Genomic DNA, 17519 nt, shown 5'->3' with positions numbered 1-17519 from the left:
TTCAAAGGATAGTTTAAAGCGTGTTTATATGTGAGAAGCATTGATACTGTACTGTATATATATTTTTTTATGTTTTGATATGTAACGTATGGATAAAAAAAAATTATTCATTCAAGAATGCGAAAAATTAATAAACATTATAATCCGGTTCTCGTATGAATAGGCACTACTAAAGTTACGAGTGCATTTAAAGACAAGTCTGTTAAAAGAAGAAGCAAATCAAAGATTTTATACACGGCAAATACTAAGGTTAGTAAACAAAGAGCGGAAAAAAAACATTTAAACATAATGTTAAATTCGGACAATAAATATTGCATAAACTGTGGTAATACAGTAAAAAGTCTTTATAAAGAATATAGTTCAACGGTATTGAAGTTAACAGAATGTGTAAGATTTGATTTTTTTTATAATGTCCTTTATGATTGTATATATTTTATATTAGGATAACTGCAAGAATATTGCTGATAAATACGTAGAATATGATGCTGTTATTGTTATTATTGATCTAATTCTACTTCAAATGACGGCTTACAGGCACGTTCTGCTCAATTCCGAATTTAGAGTAAGTTGTAGTCCCGATTTTATAAAAATACATTATATTAGTGCTGTTTTAGAATTTTTGGAAGTTATCCATTGGATTGATAATATTAGAAACATACATGACTTGGATTTTAAGTAAAGAATTTCCAATTGAAAGACCAATTAGAGAAATACATAACATATCAACATTCAATGAAGCAGATATTTATCTTGATGATATAAAATTTTATGAAATGAGTCTCAACACTATTCTAGGATTTATCAGTTACATAATTGTAACATTTAGTTTAACGGGAATTTATTCTTATTTAAGAAAAACTGATAAAATATCATTAATTACTGTTTCCAAAGCAGTATGTCTTTCCAGCAGTGGAATATTTCTAATATTACCTTCATTGATATGGGATACACAAATTAATGAATTCCACATTCTTTTTGTATCATTATATACTACACTTTCACAGTTATTAGCTCATAAAGGTAATTTTTCGATTTTTATTGTTTTAAGTTATAAATGATTTTTATTTTTCCAGCGATCACAAATTCAGAAAAAATTTGGAGCTTAGTAGTTGTTTTTTTATCCAATTTAGTTAAAATGTATATAATGTCCACTCCACTTACTAAAATAGCTGTCGAGTGATAAAACTGTCAAAAAGACAATTATAGTATTCAAACACAAATATTGTTTTTACTTACATCTATATATGGGAGACAGAAGAGGTTCTCTTAAGCCAGGGTTTTGGTCATGGGATGATTACAACAATACATTAGTGTTTACTAAGTAAGTACATACTTGCAGTTAACAATACAGTTGAAGACCTGTAGGTAAAGTGAATATGAAATTTTTTGAAAAAGTCATATCAGTCAGTTCAAGACAAATTGTAAAGTTGCCGAGGACTTAACGGCCCCGGATCTTAAGGTCCTCTCGACCTCTAACTTCCCTCCATCCAGGGCTTGTAACCCGGAAGTCATGGTTATATGCTAATAGAACGATTTGGCTCCTAAGCTGTGGAACTGAAACTGCATCTGGTCGTTAGTTGAGCGGGACAATCCTATTCCGAATTTACGGAACAACAGCTGCTGGATTTCATTGATGAGGTGACTGGGGCCATCATGCCGTCTCCATCCGGCAAAGCAGTGTCCCCCTCTTCAGTTGGTTAGGAATCATATCCTAATTCGTCAAAAGCGGAAATTTTATATCTTTATACTTTGGAAAAATTAAAAAGGAAACGACTCATGGACCTGGATACTTATTTCCATTGTATTGGAGCTGGAACGCGAGCGTTTAATTTATGTTGGACGCGAACGAGGGCGTCAACGTTGGTGCAAAATTTTATAAATAGACCTTAAAGCTACAGTTGTATTTTTATTATTATTTACCCATACAAAAACCCATTTCAGTTATGATTCTATAGGACAACAGAGACCTCAGTCTACTCTATTTGGAAATTCAGAAATATCAGCTGTTCCAATAGTACCTGATACAACATTTAAAGATACATTCGGATCAGCATCTCAAGTAAGATAAATTAATGCATCTAAATGTTCTTGATTTTAGGTTTCTTCTGTTTTAAAATTAGTTTTTTTTTTTTGGTAATTTTTAAAAGAAAGATAAATTTTCGAGATTTCAACTTTTCTTTAAGACTTGATCAAAGTATGTCATTTCCATACTTTCTGAGAATAGGTTCGTTCCAAATGAATTCACGAATAATCCTGGATATTTTTAGAGTAATTTATATAATTAATAATAAAAAGCATAAAATTTGTTTAAAAAAACTCGTGAAAAATGTTTGAACGAATCTAATACCAATTTACAACTATGAAGTTGACAACAAACAGAAAAATAACAGTAGTCTAATAGATAACAGGAGTGTAACGTCACATACCGCCATTGTTAGCTCAGGTTAGGGATCACTTTCCAAACAAAGTTTTAACTGCGTTGACGATCATATATGTGATATTTTCTTTGATAAATTTTGTAAAAAAATCCTTTCACACGAAGCATAACCTAACAAACATTGTTTGAAAAGTGAATTATAACAATATGACGACCGTGACGTCACGTCCCGGATGTCTAGAATACAATCTAAGAAAACAGCTATTGGTCGAAATGACGGCCGTGGGGTAAACAATCAATTTTCTCATATGTACCCGTGTTATTTTTTTTCGGTAATGAGAGTTGATTATTAATTTATTTATCTGCAAGTAAGCTTCGAAGCAATATACAAAATTTAGAATACTTGTATCTGTTTTGTGCTTAGATATTTTTAAAGTTTTTTTGGTATTAGTTTTAACTGTTGTGTTCAAGTTTAGATATTAAGTTTATCATAAATAAGTGAATACGTATATACAAAGTAATCAGGAATATAGTCAAGTAAACAGTAACAAAGAAGTAAATTATTTAATAAATTTTACATAGAATGAATGGAAATGATTGAAACTACTCCATGTTCGATTATTTGATTTGCTTAAAAATATAGAAATATTCATACACTTTTCAATGGCTATTTCATATAACATGACTCATTTTTTTATTATCCCGTCATTGTATGTGGTTAAATCAGCAAAAGAGTTCTAAAAAACTTTGGATCGAGGAACAATAGACCTAAAAAATAATGGAAAATCTATAAAATCCCATTACCAAGGAAGAATAAGTTAAGTAGTGATATCGATATGAGGCTATAGTCAATTTACTCCAAAATGTTGGCTTCTAACCTTATAAAAAAGGTAAAATTATCCATATTTGTAAGATGGTCCGCTCTATTATACACTCTCCTTGGAAAAAAATCAAGACCTGTGGCGTAAATTATTGTTTCTGCTGTGTTTTTTAACACAAAATTACCTGAATATAGATTAGAAATTGTTTAACTGAAGATTAAAAAGATACGAGGTCCTTTTAATAGTCTGGCATTCGTCGAGTATAGTCGTCGGATTATTGCAACCTGGTTTAACTAATTATTATATTGTTAAATAAATAGTTTATTCCGGTTAGAAAAATTTTACACGAGGAATTACACATGACAAAAGTCTGTGCCAAAAAATCTGACTCCTAACCAAAAGCTCTTGCGTCAACGGGTCTGCTCAGATTTCTTTGGAAGGTTAGAAAAAGATCTGCTTTGAAAGGGACCCGATTTGAGTCGATGGAAACGGTAAAGAAAAAACGGCAGAGGTTCTAAACTAACCTAACCTAACTAAAGAAGACTTCCAGCACTGCTTCGATTAATGGAAAAAACGTATGGAAAAGTGTGTGGCGAGGAGAGGGGAGTATATTAAAGGTCTCGTTATTTAATAGCTATACCTCGTAAACCAAAAAATTACCACCAAGAAAGTTTAGTTTAATGTTAATTTTGATTTAGTCCGCACAAACCAAACTTTATAGAGGTGGGCATCAGTAAAACATTTTTCAGTTGAGTTTTTGCAAGCAATTTCTTCTTCAAAAGTATTTAATTCGAAACTTCAATGAATATTAATTGAATATAAAATTTTCATTTAATAACATTAAAATTCCATTTAAAGACTAGATTTCGAAAAAACTATGAAAGAAAAGTGAAAATTAACGACACAAACGTGGTAATATTGCAAGATTGCAAAGACGTAGCTCTGTTCTCCTGTGATGTAAAATGTTTAACACCTGAATTTATAAAGTTCTTTCATACGAAGATTGTTGATAAATTTCTGAGATCCTGCATCATATATTTTCAATACTACATCCAGGTAAAGATAAACGTTTTCCAAAATGATCAAATATATATCCGGGGATATTTATTCTAGGTATGGAATTTAATGCTTTTGAGGAGAATAGAGGCTAGTAGAAAATTACGTCAACCAATCGTTACGGAACTCGAAAATATTGTCAGGGATGATTTAGCGGATCTTCGTAGTATGGTAACTCGAGATTACGCCGCCATACTGACTGGAGTCGGCGATTCTAAAAAATTTCATCATATGTGTAATGAAAACAATGTTTCTCTATCTGATAAAGATAGAAAACGATTTGAAATGTTTGTTAAAATGACAGTACGGGTGATATGGATCGCTTTAAAGAAAAAAAATTTGACTATTATAGGTAAACCAAAAAATGTATTTTATAATAAATTTTGTTAGTGCTTTTTATGATGTACATAAACTCATTTTCTTCGGCTCAACTTTGGCATTGGATTGAAAGTAGTGTTATCGAAAAAATCTTGATTTTTAAAGTGAAAAGGTAACATAAAATTTGAGTTACTCTCTAAATACCGTCCTTAGCACTAACTCAATGTTTAATTCATGACTGGAAGGCTTTCATCTGCTCTGTCATGGCTTTTTCGATGTTTAGAAAATTTTCAAAACGTTTTTCTTTCATTACATTCATTATTTTTGGGGAGAGCATGTTTTTACAGATTTCTCTTGGTTAATTTGTCACTACAGACAACTATAGCAATGCAAAAATAGCAGTGCAGCTGTACAACCACTTGACTCTTATAAAATGGAGTCAAAGCTAGTATGGATGTTATATAAATCGGTTTGTATGATCGTGAAAGGGGGCTGTTGTATTTTTTTATGATAGTATCGACGTTCCTCACACGTTTTCTCAATTGATTCGTGTAAAAAATCAATCAATATCTTAAATGGTTTCGAAAATACGGAACTATTTATACGAACATGTCAATTTTTTTTTCGAATTTGTGGATTTTTTGAGATAATTGTTGATGTTAAATTTTTATATTATATATTTTTGTCCAAAAAATTGAAAAAATCTTGTTAGTTTCCGGATCAAATCTATACTTTTCCGAGAAGTTGAATTTTTCGCCGATAATTTTTTTCCGAGAAACTGATATCTTTTTCGAACCCTCGTATCAAAAAATCCGTTTCTACAGCAATTTAGCCAGATCTGGAAAACTTTTTTTTTATTTTCAGAACAAAGGAGTTCCCTTTGAAGTTTTGTTTAATAACTTCTAACATTATGTTATATAAGTCGCTTTGTATGATCATGAAAGGATTGTATAACCCGGTATATTTCTCAAAAATTTGAAGTTGAAGGAATCCAATATGAAATGTCACTTAGACACACGTTTTTTCAATTGATTCGAATAAAAAATAAAACGATATCTCAATTGGATTCGAAAAAATGGAACTTTTTATACAAGCATGTCAATTTTTTTTAGAGAATTCTTGATAATACCTTTTTATTCGAAAGAATGCTAAAAATAATGAAAAATTCAGAAATCTTGTTAGTTTCCGGATCAAATCTATTTTTCGCTGGTCGAAGCGGTCGTCGTCTTCCACGTTTTCCTCAACTTCTCGGAAGATGCCACTCAAAAACTTCCGATCTAGTCATAGCAGCACCACCGTAAGCTTCCCTAATCATATCGTGAGTCTATTTGCCCGTTTTACCAAATTTTAAACAAGCGGTAAACGCTCTATGATTCTACGTGGCAAGGCGTTTCGACAGGGCTTCACAATACAAGAAATCTGCTCTCTTCAGCGGTTGGGAGCTGACTATCACTTGCACAGACCACACCAGACACCCAACTCAATAATCTGGAAGTGGCAGACGAGAGAAACAGTTGTTGTTCTTCTCTCTCATCGCGATATAAAACGTACCTAGGTGGCGCTCTTGGCCGACGAATAGCGGGATTTTTAATTTTGAATTAAAATTTAATTTAAAATGTTTTTAAACATGTAGAAAAATAATTGAAACAAAAATTGAGCTTTGTCAAATTGTATTTGCATAAGTACAACAAAGATTCACAATAATAATAATGCTATGCCACATCTTTTCATAACAAACACAGACTGAATGAGAACTAGTAACATTAGATCATAGGGATTCCAAGAAAACTGAAACAAAACGTTATGCAAGAGGACAAAGTTGTTTGTAAATCTGAGACATCATAAAGTTAGATATGGTAGATGGCATGCCTGCCAAAAAATTATTATATTATATTATATATAAAATTATTAGTTTAGAAGTAAATACAAATTATAATTACTTGTTGTTTACCTTTGAAACAATTATTCAATGTTATATTTTCTAAAGTTTTATTCCTTTTCCCTTTTTGTTTGCAAACTTTTTGTAATTTTCTTATGCAACCCTGCTTCCTCTTCACAATAACCATCAACTTTTGCTTTCTTGGTGTTATCTGTGTTGAACACAAGCCTTCAACGTCCTTAAAAAGAGTCCTTCTACATCTAACTGTACTTGAAATTGGTGTGACAGCCCGTTGGGATGGTGACTGAGAGGAATTTGTTTTCTCATGTTCAGTAACTTCACTGTTTGCATTACTTAATGATTTGGTATCCAAAAGAGTCTAAGAAATTGAATTTCAATTAACACCTAAGTTATGTTTTATTGCATAAAGCAAGATAAAAGCAAATCATCTAGAATAATATGTAAAATTCAGTACCTGTGGTTCTGGCTTTATTATATATTGGGATATAATGTAAATACTTTTTTATTTCCTATCTGGCCCAGTCCCTAAAATTATTATTTTCATTGTAAAATACAAACCTAATTAATATTAGAATACAACCTTCATAACATGGTCCTTCTGGACTTCCAGAATTCTAGGCACTGCATCAGCTTTCAAACGTAAAACTGAGGTACACGGCACAAATCTATCTTTTGTGAAATGCTCATTGCAGATTCTAACATGGCCACATAGTGGTCTATATTTCATTCCCATAGCTTCCTGCCATATTTGCGACCTGTAACACACATGTAATTATTGTACATTGTAAAATAGCAACCTGTTTTTTAGTTTCATCTGGTACAGCTCGATTTTAATCTTTGCAGTAAGGAAACCTCAGTAATAAAAAACCAAACATTCATCTAACATGCACAAACGTATGGGTACTTACACAACAAGATAATAAATTTTCTGTTTACCTGTCTGCGCTACGGGGAAAGCAAAATAAATGCTTTACGTCGTCTTCAGAATTACCGCACACAATACAAAATCTCATTTTCCGGTGAATGATGATTATTGAAACCACACAAACCCACAAATAGAATAATGTAACTTTCGAAAGATTTCTGTAAATACAAAAGCGCCTCTACAAATGTTTTGTAGTAAGTGTGATAAAGACAGATAAATACGATTTGTAATGTACTGAACAATGATGAAAAAAACTGCCTTCTTTTTGAATCTACTTTCCCGTCTGGTGTGGTCTGTGATCACTTGCGTCTCGGGGCAGGAGCCAGGGAGCCTGAATCGGGTGGCGCCGGCAATTGTCGGTACCTGTCGGCCCAGATCTGTCTGGCGCGCATTCACTCAAATCAAAGGGGGTAACGCTGGTTGTCTGCGTACAGGGGATTTGAAAACTTTTTGAGTTCAAAATGATTTCCCCTCACATTTTATTCAGACTTCACATTTTTATGAGAAAATTAACAAATTTAAAAGTTGTTACAAGCATTAAGAGTTGTTACAAACCTTTATTCTTGGCATTATAGGGTATTTTAATGAAAAAATAGCGTTCAAAAAATAAAGTCTAATTTACGTTTGTTGATTACCATTGTGCTCTTGCGATAGTAAATTGAATGTAATGGTTTTTCGTTCTGTCAGAGTTGGTAGTACAATGGATGAGGCATTTCTTTGGTGGATTTTTCCGGTTGACTTGAATTTTTCTTACTGGGCGGAGATGTCAATTTTGAAGACGGTTGGCGCGACAGCCATTGGTAACTGGCGGCCAAGCTCTGTCTGGCGCGCATTCATTTAAATGAGAAGCGCTCACAGTCTAAAGATCTGTTAATTTTATAATCTGTTATTTTTCATTAACACACCACACCACACACTTGACCCTGGGAAGGTCACGCACAGAGGAACATTTCTCGAGTTCTAGTAATTCTTGACTAACAATTTCGAAAATGGATAATATTTGTCACATTTGTGAAAAATCATTCTCCGCGAATAAAAATTTTTTCCGGCATTTAAGAACAATTCATGGGGGTGAATCGGTTAATAAATTCAAGTGTAATAAGTGTAATTTTTCAACGGGAAGAGGTGATAAATTTAAAGAATTCCAAAAATGGAAAGTTGAAACTGAAAGTGCCGATCGAAGTATGTTCGTAAAACAATACGGGTCATACTCAACTGCCGAGAACATTGAAAAAATGACATTTCAGTGTTTCCGTGACGGTGTTTTCAAATCTCGCGGAACTGACAGACACATCTGAACCTCAAGAATTGGAGGAAACCATAATTAAAGACTTGGTAATTTGCAACCCCTCAAAACCAGTTAATGACAAAAGTAAACGGAGCGAAATGATTCTTGACCAAATAAGGGCACTTTTGACTTCTAGCGAATCGAGCGATGAAACGCACCAGATTGCTTGCAATCTGCTTTCACGCGCAGTGATAATACAAATCACAATGTAATTTAGAGGGACCAAAACTTACATCTCCACCCAGTAAGAAGACGAAAATTGAACCGCAAAGAAAATTCAAGTCAACCAAAAAAATCCACCAAAGAAATGCCTCATCCATTCAACTACCGACTCTGACAGAACGAGAAACCATTGCATTCAATTTACTATCGCAAAAGCACAATAGTAAACAACAAACGTAAATTAGGATTTACCAGAAGTTTTTATGTGGCTTGCCATCAAACTGCAATGGGCATTCATAGGGTGATATGTTTTTTAAACGCTATTTTTCAATAAAACACCCTGTAATACCAAGAATAAATTTGGTTTGTGACAACTTTTAGTGTTCATTTTTTTCACGACCAGTTGTTAATTTTCTTATAAAATTGGATAAAAACCAAACAAAAAAATTTTTAAACATACCTCCTGCAAAGTAATATGTTACTTATCAGGATGGCAGTTCTAAGTCTGCATAAAATGTGAAGGGAAATAATTTTCAAGTCAAAAAGTGTCAAAGTCCCCTGCACGCAGACAGATCTGAGCCGACAGGTACCGACAACTGCCGGCGCCACCCGATTCAGGCTCCCTGGCTCTTGCCCCAAGACGCAAGTCTGACTATCGATTTTTTTTCGCGTTCTTTCTCTCCTCCAATCGTATAAGCGCAGACCGCCTCCCGTGCGGATGTTCTCATAGGAAACAACCAGTCCTACTACTTTTATAATAGACCCTGTATTTGTAATATATGAAAAAATATCTAACAAATAATTTTTATAACTGGATTTTTGTTTTATGGTCACAGTATTAAATTAAATTTTGGCGTTGAAATATGCTTCAAGATCACAGGAATAAAATTGTTTTTAATTTTTTTACTTACCGTTACATTTTATTTTATGGTTTTTATTCAACAGAAAAAGAAATGAATAGGCTGTTGAGAACAACCATATTCAGTCCCATGGAACACGACAAGCTTAAAATGTATCAATTTTTGGCAACGCCGGAAGAAACTAGAATTTTAAGAGGAAAAGCTTACAGAAAAGAAAAAAAACTTTTGCACAGATCTCAGTTGATACAAGAAATTATTTTCGATGTTCACGATTACAGGATGCTGTGTATTGGTGTTACAGATATTGAGGAGTAAGCACTATGTCTTTTTTAAACAGTCTTAAACTGAATATTTTTCGTTTAACTCAATTTGTATCACAATTATTATACTACCGTAAAACATAACCTAACTTCTACTGAACATGGTAGGTATCTTCTTACCACAATGCATATAGTTATAAGTACAGGAGAAAAGTTTCAGAAAAGATCAAATAGTTCTACCCAAGATGTACCACAAACTAGTGAGAACTAGAGTACCATTACCATGCTCAAGTTCTCAAAAGAAGATGAACAGAGAAGGTGCAAATTACAGAGGAATTTAGCTAAGATACTGGCTAAAGTCATTGCAACGTGCAGATTCAGGATAGGGAGATCAATAACTGATTAAATCTTTACTATTCCCTGCTTATTGGAAGAGTACAGTATTACCGTACACCAGCTTTTCATAGATTACTAACAAGCTTATGACAGTGTTGATCGATCTTACCTCTAGCAAGAATGAGTACTTGTCAGTTCATGAAGAATTTCACCTATCTTTATATAAAAAACGAATGGACTTGATAAAAGCTATTTAGATTAACTCTTTTGAATGTCTTATGAATTGATTTCACTACTACTACTAAGACTAGATTTTATTTTATGTAGTCGTAGCGAAAGACTTGATTACTTAAGAATGGCTTACACTGCTCCAGAAGATCTATTGGAAGAACTAGAAGTTGGAGTTGGTATTTTAGGCGTTCCTAGAAAGTTCTTAGATCCAATGCTGAATGAAGAATTGATGACCACTAAAAAACGAAGTTCCGTTATGAAACCAGTACCAGATTTCATGATGCCACCTCAGACTCCATATGAGTAAGTTGAAACCTTTTTAACGTCATCTACTACAATTCCACGTCTCCCTTCATCTTCCAAATTCTCTCCATCTCTAAACTTTCTCACATTTATCAGATGAAGGAATAATTTGTTGACAATTTTATTACATTAAACAAATTGTTATTAGAAAAATTTAATGTTTGAAATAAATAGAAACAGGAAAAAAACTGTTGTTAACCACTAGATATATAAAACCCTAATAATCTGGCGTAATCAATCATTTTTAATTGGCCCCGGAAGAGAAGAACCTTTCCTTAATTTAAACTACACAATAGCATGAGCTGAAGATCCATATGTACTTAAACCTTTTCTTCTTCATATTTTTTTAAGTTTTAAAGTTTACTAGATTTTTAGGACATTCAAGTAAAGCCCCTTCTCCCTACTATTAATTTAGCTGTCTTCAACTTACATATTTCATTTGTTGTTGAGTTTAAATTGTTTTTGTTTCATTCTAAAGATATAATGGAAAAAGTTTCAAATGAAAATAGACCAATAACAGTTTTTTATGATTATTTTTAGTTACACAATGTTATCTGAAACCCTACCAAAAATACCTTGTAAATACAGTGAATCACCAGTGGCTACCAAAGCAAGACAAACTCAGTTGAAAGTATGGCTGAATTATATAGAAGATTTTGAACTGCCGACAGAAAATACTGGTGTTCCTACACAAATTAGCATATCCCAGTCCCCAGAAGAAAAGTAGAAGGCATTTTCTATAATAATACTACAAAAAATATACAAAATACATGTTTTAAGTTTGATTCATTCTAATATTTTTTTTAATATAATCTATTAACGCCTCTTCTGTTAGATACATCTGCGAATTGTTTTTTATATCGTTCAATTCATATAAAGGAACTTCTTGGGCAGTTTTCTTATTAATTACTATTATAAATTGATAACCAACTCTTTTAGCATCCACAAATCGTCGCCCTATCGTTAAAGAAGTCCTATCATCCAAAAGAACATTATTTTTCAAACATGGTATCATATTTTCAAGTTTTGTATATAAATCAGTCGCTCTACCCTCAGTTGGAGTTTCTTCATTACTGCCAGACTAAAAATAATATTGAAATTTGTATACAGATGAAAATATTATTAATAATTATCAAGAATCATGTTTACTAAATATCTAACTTACTTTGGGAGGTAATATGATGACGTTATAAGGTGCTAAGACACTAGGCCACCTCAAATCATTCTCTGATGATAAAACTTCAAGAGAAGCAGCTAAAAGTCTGCTTATACCAATTCCATAACTTCCCATTTGTAATATTCCTGATTTTCCGTCTTTTCCAACATAAGTAGCATTAAAAACTTTTGAATACTTATCTCCTAAATAAAACGTATGACCAACCTAAAAAATTTATCAAGAAACACATGATTTTGATTTTTGAAATTAAATATATTTACTTCTATTCCACATTGGATATTTATAGTAGTTTCTCCACAATTTGGACATTTGTGATCACCACATAATTCAGTATTGGCAGTGTAGTTACAAGAGCTACAATTTAGAACATTATCTTCACCTATTTGAGCTTTAAACTGATATTCGTGAGACAGTGAGCCTCCCATTGTGCCAGAATTACCCAAAACTGGAACTAAATTAATGAAAACTTGAACTAAAACAGATAATTAAACTTACTTTTTACATATTCAACTCCGATGGTACAAAAAATATTATCATAGCTTTGACAAACTTCTTCATAAGTCTTTTTTGCATTATCTATATCAACGTCAAAGCTATACATGTCCTTCATAATAAACTCTCTTCCTCTCATCAAACCAAATCTCGGTTTTATTTCATCTCTGAACTTATTGGAGATCTGATACAATCTCAATGGGAAACTTTTGTATGAAATTGGTGCTAACATAGATAGCAATTCACCAGCTACTTCTTCGTGTGTCTATTCGGGTGTAAATTATGTATTATTTTTATATGAAAAATGTTATAAGAAAATTACCTACAGGATTTAAAATGTAACTATGTTTATGACGATCTTCCAGTTGAAAAAGTTCAGGTCCTACATCTTCCAATCTACCTTAAAAATAGTAGTTATTTTTAATTTGGCTGTAAAATTTAGTAGTTAGAGATTAATGTACCACTCTTTTCCCAAAGTTGACTTTTGGTGAGCGTAGGAAACAGTAGTTTCTGTCCTCCAATTTTGAATAATTCATCGTCAACAATTTTGATCAACTTTTCTAACGACTTCAATCCTAGAGGAAGTAGATGAAAACATCCAGGGATAGATTGTTGGATAATACCTAATTCTAACATCAACTATAAAAAAAGGACTTCAATAAACAATATTATGATTATTTGACATTCTACCCTTTGGCTTTTCGATGTAACCTGTTGTCTTGATAAATTTGAATTCTTTGGGATAATGGTCATAGGTTGAAAAATTTTCGATAAACAATGTTTTATATTATTGGTCATTTTAAAAATAATTAGAAAAAAACTTAAACTATTTCATCGAGACAAAACACTTCTTCTATTTTACGTTTCATATATTAGGTTACATCCACTAATGAATTGAAGCGTTTTCAGAAACTATGATTTGGTTAACCCCATCACAATCTGAAATAAATGCAATCAGCTGACGGGCTGATTCGTTTTTTTGAACCATAAAAGTTATTAATCCCCTACATTTGGTTAATTTTGATTAATGCTTACGATTAGCGTAATTGACAGGTTACAAACGCATTACTATAAAATACCTAAGGGAGTGGTATGAAAATGTTGGCAAACTTGTGTTTTATAGTCATATGATTTTGACATCTAATCGTTTACTTAGGTCGAAAACTGAGTCGAAAATATTCACGTGAATTTCGTTTGCACGTACCTTCAATAAAAAAATGGGCGCATCAGTTATACCTTTTGTCATTTTCACCGTTTTATGGGGTGGTATAGGTATAATTTTACCCATATTTGTACCTAAAGGACCTAACAGAGGGTATGGTAAGCTTTTACTGTATATATAAGAGTATTATATTGCATTACTTTTTTAGAATTGTACAAGTAATTTTGATGTTAACGGGAGTGTGTTGCTGGTTGTTGTGAGTATAGTAACTCTTAAGTATCAAACATAGTTTAAAACTCCTATTTATTGTTACATTTTTTGTATAATTGTATTAGATTTAATATATATCTATAGCTTTTACAAAAATATATAAATGTATACTATATATATATTTTTTAGTTGGTTGTGTTGTTATGTAGCCCAAATGAACCCACTTATTGGTCCAAAACTGGAACAAAATATTATACTCATTATGGCTGAAAAATGGGTAAGTATCTAGTAATTGAAGTTGGTGTTATAATAATAGAATTTATATTTCAAGTTTTTTTGAAATAATTGTATTAGAAATATAAAATAGTCGTATGATTGAATTATATTTTGCTTCAAAAACATTTACTAATAGAATTTCATCCAATAATTTCACATTGGCTTTCAGGAGTAGGAATGTTATAAAACATCTATTCTTTTAGCAATAGGACTCACCTTATTTGAGGTAATGAATACAAATAACAAAAGTACCATGTGAATATTTTGTTGAATTAACTAGTTTTGTAGTTATTTTTATGTATGCTTTTAGCATGTAAAAGTATTTTTCTCATATAAATAATTGTATTTGCATGTGAGCAAGTATTTTTTTGGAAATTATGGTTTATAGTACTGAATTTTTATTTATTTATTTATTCCACAATTACACCACAGAGCACTAAATATATGATCCCAACAAGTAGGTTGCAGTCAAGGTAGAGGTCAGGGTTGATATCGACATCCATGTGAATCAAACACATTGAAGTGAATGGAAGAGAAAAAAAAACAAGTTTGCATTGATGCTTTTCAATAACAGATTAGTTTGTTATACATTGATGCATATTACGGGGTCCATGTTAGTGGTGTGTTCAAAACCAAGTTGTCATCCCCCTTCCATAGCAACTTGCATAAAACAAAACACATTTGATGTTGCTATAAATTATTTTTGTATTAAGTGCTAAATGAAGGAATATTTAATTGAAGTTGTAGGTTGCAACTGACATTTTAACACCTAAATCCTGCAACAATGCAAGAGCACAGTATCTTTTTGTAACACAAATGTAATCTAACTACTTTACAGTGTTATTTGCTGAAGATCTTGATTCAACCAATAGTATCCACTGCGACCTGCACCTCTACCCACTTTTTATTATACAGTGGTTTATATTGAATTCTTCATGAACATTTTCCTAGTTAATTGTTATGGAGGCCTTACACTATCAAGCAGCTTGATCAAATGCTTTAGTAAATTGGTATCAACCAGGATTGATAGTTTTATGTTTGCAGTAAGCATTGGTGATGATTGATGGAATGTTTGACAACTCAAGTGAATGATTGAGCCTGTTGGCAAATTTCACCAAGCATTGCGTCAGTTATGGCGTCCACTACCCAATTCTTGTTTCCTGAAAACTGGGAAGGCAATTAATTAATTTATTAGAAATAAAAAAATGCAATGCTAGAAACAATCATGGGCGTATTGCAAAAGATTAAACCCGATTTAAGTATAGAACAAAAGTAGTAGTCTTCTCATTCTGAATCACACAGAAACTTTAGGAGATGGTCATGATTGAAGCAGTTTCTCACTTTGTGCCACTCCTTACTCCTTAGACCAAAGTAGTTTTTTCTTTTGCTTGTTTTGCCGCTTCACGGCGACCAAATCTGTAATTGACACCATAATTGTACTCAACATACATTGCTCCACTTCTTAGATTCGACTGATGAGGGAGTTTCATCAAAATATTGAAAGGTTGGTGCATTCATAAGTGGTTCAAGCCCCTTGATAGTGTCAGGACTATTTTAGTAGCTTTCAAATAACTGAAAAGAAAAGTAACTTTCTTCAAGTTTTACTTAATAAAATCCAAGATCAAATATATTATTAATGAAAACAAAAGTCAACTATGGAAAATGAAATATCTTTATTAAAATATAATTTCTTTTTTCCCATTAATTGATCCTCGAATAGATCCTTTCTATTAAGCCATTGATTAGTTATTTGAAAAATTATTAAATAAACGTATATTGTTAATAAAGATCGCAAAATTGCATGTTAACTGATTTTGAATTGGATTGATGGAATAAAAAATGTATTTCCCCCCACAGAATTGATTCAGTGACCTCGAGATTGTAAATTTGTGATATAATGGATATAACTATGTTATGAAACATTTCTATACTATTTGTCATGGGCGCCATCATATAGGGGCAGTGAAAATAAAAATATTTGTGACAAAAAATGAAAATTAGTTTGGCGAATAGCAATATTTTTATAAAAATAAACTAAAAAGATGAAAGTAAATTATGTTTTAATAGTATATACTCAAAACAAAAAGCTTTTCAGCTGTACTGTGCAGTTATATCAACTACTTTCATTGTATTCGATGTATTCGTCTCTACAAAACTAGAGACAGTAGCACCAATGTTACAAGGTGTTAACATTGGGTCTTCATACTTTGAAACGTTCGGGTTTCAAAATATTCAGAATATTTTTCGGTATGTTCCAAGGATCAAAACAATTTAATTTTTCTGTTACGGGCCGGATTTGGCACGCAGACCCTAGTTTGGAAACCCCTGCTATAAAAGTTGATGTGATTAAAAAACTATATATTTGATTAGATAGACCGTAGACATTATTTGAAAAACTTCGTTTTATGAACAAATAGTGTACAAATAATGGGCTGACTATTTTTTTCTTTTAGGGTAACGCTGTCACAGAATAACAAAAATGTGGTAGATTAAATTGAAAGAATGGTAAATATCACAGTGTAGTGTATCCCAAAATTAATTTCTCTACAGTTAAAACGTTGTATTATATTTATTTTTTATTTCTTGTAACATACTCCTTTTATCTTTATCATAAATTAATTATACAGTACAATATTTTCTCTGAATATATAAAAAAAATCCATTTTGTTAATATTGTCGTAAAAGATGGACATTTTAAAATAAAATATAATTGTCGAAGGATTAGTATTATTTTTTTAATGTTTTAGTGATTCGTTGGGAATGTTTTGGGTGGGATGAGGAAATTTTTGTATAGAGAGGAAGGTTCATTGGAATTGGCCCTGATATAGGAGTTGCTCCTCTGCAGATCTAGGGTTGTAGTGATAAGCTTGTGATCGTGCTGCTTCGGGCTGAAAAAACGGATGACCAATCGAGGTCGAAGAAGAAGAAAAGAAAGCACCAGCCTAAAAAGCCGATTCTTTTCAGTTCGGGGATATATCCTTTTCAATAGGAAGCAGGTAATTGTTCTCTATCGTCGGCCATTTGGCTGTTGTACTTTACCACACAAACAATTATATGACGGACCTCCTCAATTATGACTTTGATTTAGTCATCATCAACTTCAGTAGGCCGACCAGAGCGTTGCTTATCTTTAAGGGAAAAATCTCCAAAACGGATTTTTTTATACCAATTCTGACACATACGACCTGTTAAGCAACAGCCTCCGTTGGGCGTGACAAAAAATGAGAGTTCACAATCCTAAGCGAGAATCCATGACTATTTATTTGGTTTCGATAATGAAGAACAGCCACAATGCAAGTTTCTAAAGATAGATCTAATCTTCACTGCTTTTTTGAGATTTGGAAATTGGTAGTGATGTAGCTATC

At 32.2% G+C, this 17519-nt stretch overlaps 4 protein-coding genes and 1 long non-coding RNA gene across 7 annotated transcripts; 3 read left to right on the top strand and 2 right to left on the bottom strand.

Annotated features, from left to right (window-relative positions):
- Positions 1 to 92: 92 nt before the first annotated feature.
- Positions 93 to 1898, top strand: LOC130442688 (protein ARV1). Of its 2 annotated transcripts, none has more exons than XM_056777010.1 (4): positions 93 to 387; positions 443 to 562; positions 615 to 1020; positions 1074 to 1898. In XM_056777010.1, exons 1-4 carry the CDS (start codon positions 289 to 291, stop codon positions 1178 to 1180), a joined length of 732 nt encoding a protein of 243 aa, XP_056632988.1. In that variant the 5' UTR covers positions 93 to 288; the 3' UTR covers positions 1181 to 1898. The 2 variants fall into 2 exon arrangements, with proteins under 2 accessions (XP_056632988.1, XP_056632989.1); XM_056777011.1 differs by having other exon boundaries at positions 231 to 387; positions 1089 to 1890.
- Positions 1245 to 11564, top strand: LOC130442960 (uncharacterized). The gene is made up of 7 exons (XM_056777378.1): positions 1245 to 1321; positions 1942 to 2059; positions 4057 to 4254; positions 4312 to 4606; positions 9793 to 10018; positions 10631 to 10837; positions 11378 to 11564. Exons 1-7 carry the CDS (start codon positions 1245 to 1247, stop codon positions 11562 to 11564), a joined length of 1308 nt encoding a protein of 435 aa, XP_056633356.1.
- LOC130442691 (uncharacterized) lies at positions 6226 to 7662 on the bottom strand. The gene is made up of 4 exons (XR_008909792.1): positions 7409 to 7662; positions 7053 to 7227; positions 6927 to 6997; positions 6226 to 6830 (listed from the first exon to the last, which is right to left on the bottom strand). It is a non-coding gene; the product is annotated as an uncharacterized LOC130442691 (long non-coding RNA).
- On the bottom strand, positions 10979 to 13559 carry LOC130442686 (probable proline--tRNA ligase, mitochondrial). Its single transcript, XM_056777008.1, has 7 exons — positions 13197 to 13559; positions 12968 to 13145; positions 12833 to 12906; positions 12510 to 12771; positions 12275 to 12459; positions 12003 to 12218; positions 10979 to 11918 (listed from the first exon to the last, which is right to left on the bottom strand). The coding sequence occupies exons 1-7, from the start codon at positions 13302 to 13304 to the stop codon at positions 11613 to 11615; spliced, it is 1329 nt and encodes a 442-aa protein (XP_056632986.1). The 5' UTR covers positions 13305 to 13559; the 3' UTR covers positions 10979 to 11612.
- Positions 13560 to 13622: 63 nt separating this feature from the next.
- Positions 13623 to 16870, top strand: LOC130442690 (V-type proton ATPase subunit e-like). 2 transcript variants are annotated; one of them, XR_008909791.1, is made up of 5 exons: positions 13623 to 13821; positions 13877 to 13924; positions 14068 to 14155; positions 14324 to 14380; positions 16608 to 16870. XR_008909791.1 is itself a non-coding variant. In XM_056777012.1 (4 exons), the coding sequence occupies exons 1-4, from the start codon at positions 13724 to 13726 to the stop codon at positions 16626 to 16628; spliced, it is 255 nt and encodes an 84-aa protein (XP_056632990.1). In that variant the 5' UTR covers positions 13629 to 13723; the 3' UTR covers positions 16629 to 16870. The 2 variants fall into 2 exon arrangements, 1 of the variants encoding a protein (XP_056632990.1); XM_056777012.1 differs by lacking the exon at positions 14324 to 14380 and having other exon boundaries at positions 13629 to 13821.
- The last annotated feature ends 649 nt before the right edge of the window (positions 16871 to 17519 follow it).

Source organism: Diorhabda sublineata, chromosome 4 (assembly GCF_026230105.1).
Source record: "Diorhabda sublineata isolate icDioSubl1.1 chromosome 4, icDioSubl1.1, whole genome shotgun sequence".
Taxonomy (NCBI): domain Eukaryota; kingdom Metazoa; phylum Arthropoda; class Insecta; order Coleoptera; family Chrysomelidae; genus Diorhabda; species Diorhabda sublineata.
This window is presented reverse-complemented; position numbering and strand designations above follow the sequence as displayed.

What these genes read in the sequence shown, in the direction of transcription:
- LOC130442686 (XM_056777008.1), bottom strand. Translation starts at nt 13,304, where the DNA reads ATGACCAATAATATAAAACATTGTTTATCGAAAATTTTTCAACCTATG. An exon ending in TCAACTTTGGGAAAAGAGTG is followed by an intron (nt 12,907 to 12,967) that starts GTACATTAATCT and finishes ACTATTTTTAAG; the next exon opens with GTAGATTGGAAGATGTAGGA. An exon ending in TCATCATATTACCTCCCAAA is followed by an intron (nt 11,919 to 12,002) that starts GTAAGTTAGATA and finishes TATTATTTTTAG; the next exon opens with TCTGGCAGTAATGAAGAAAC.
- LOC130442688 (XM_056777010.1), top strand. Translation starts at nt 289, where the DNA reads ATGTTAAATTCGGACAATAAATATTGCATAAACTGTGGTAATACAGTA. An exon ending in TGCTCAATTCCGAATTTAGA is followed by an intron (nt 563 to 614) that starts GTAAGTTGTAGT and finishes GTGCTGTTTTAG; the next exon opens with AATTTTTGGAAGTTATCCAT. An exon ending in ACAGTTATTAGCTCATAAAG is followed by an intron (nt 1,021 to 1,073) that starts GTAATTTTTCGA and finishes TTATTTTTCCAG; the next exon opens with CGATCACAAATTCAGAAAAA.
- LOC130442960 (XM_056777378.1), top strand. Translation starts at nt 1,245, where the DNA reads ATGGGAGACAGAAGAGGTTCTCTTAAGCCAGGGTTTTGGTCATGGGAT. An exon ending in GGTGTTACAGATATTGAGGA is followed by an intron (nt 10,019 to 10,630) that starts GTAAGCACTATG and finishes TATTTTATGTAG; the next exon opens with TCGTAGCGAAAGACTTGATT. An exon ending in CCACCTCAGACTCCATATGA is followed by an intron (nt 10,838 to 11,377) that starts GTAAGTTGAAAC and finishes GATTATTTTTAG; the next exon opens with TTACACAATGTTATCTGAAA.
- LOC130442690 (XM_056777012.1), top strand. Translation starts at nt 13,724, where the DNA reads ATGGGCGCATCAGTTATACCTTTTGTCATTTTCACCGTTTTATGGGGT. An exon ending in CCTAAAGGACCTAACAGAGG is followed by an intron (nt 13,822 to 13,876) that starts GTATGGTAAGCT and finishes TTACTTTTTTAG; the next exon opens with AATTGTACAAGTAATTTTGA. An exon ending in TCATTATGGCTGAAAAATGG is followed by an intron (nt 14,156 to 16,607) that starts GTAAGTATCTAG and finishes TTTTTCTTTTAG; the next exon opens with GGTAACGCTGTCACAGAATA.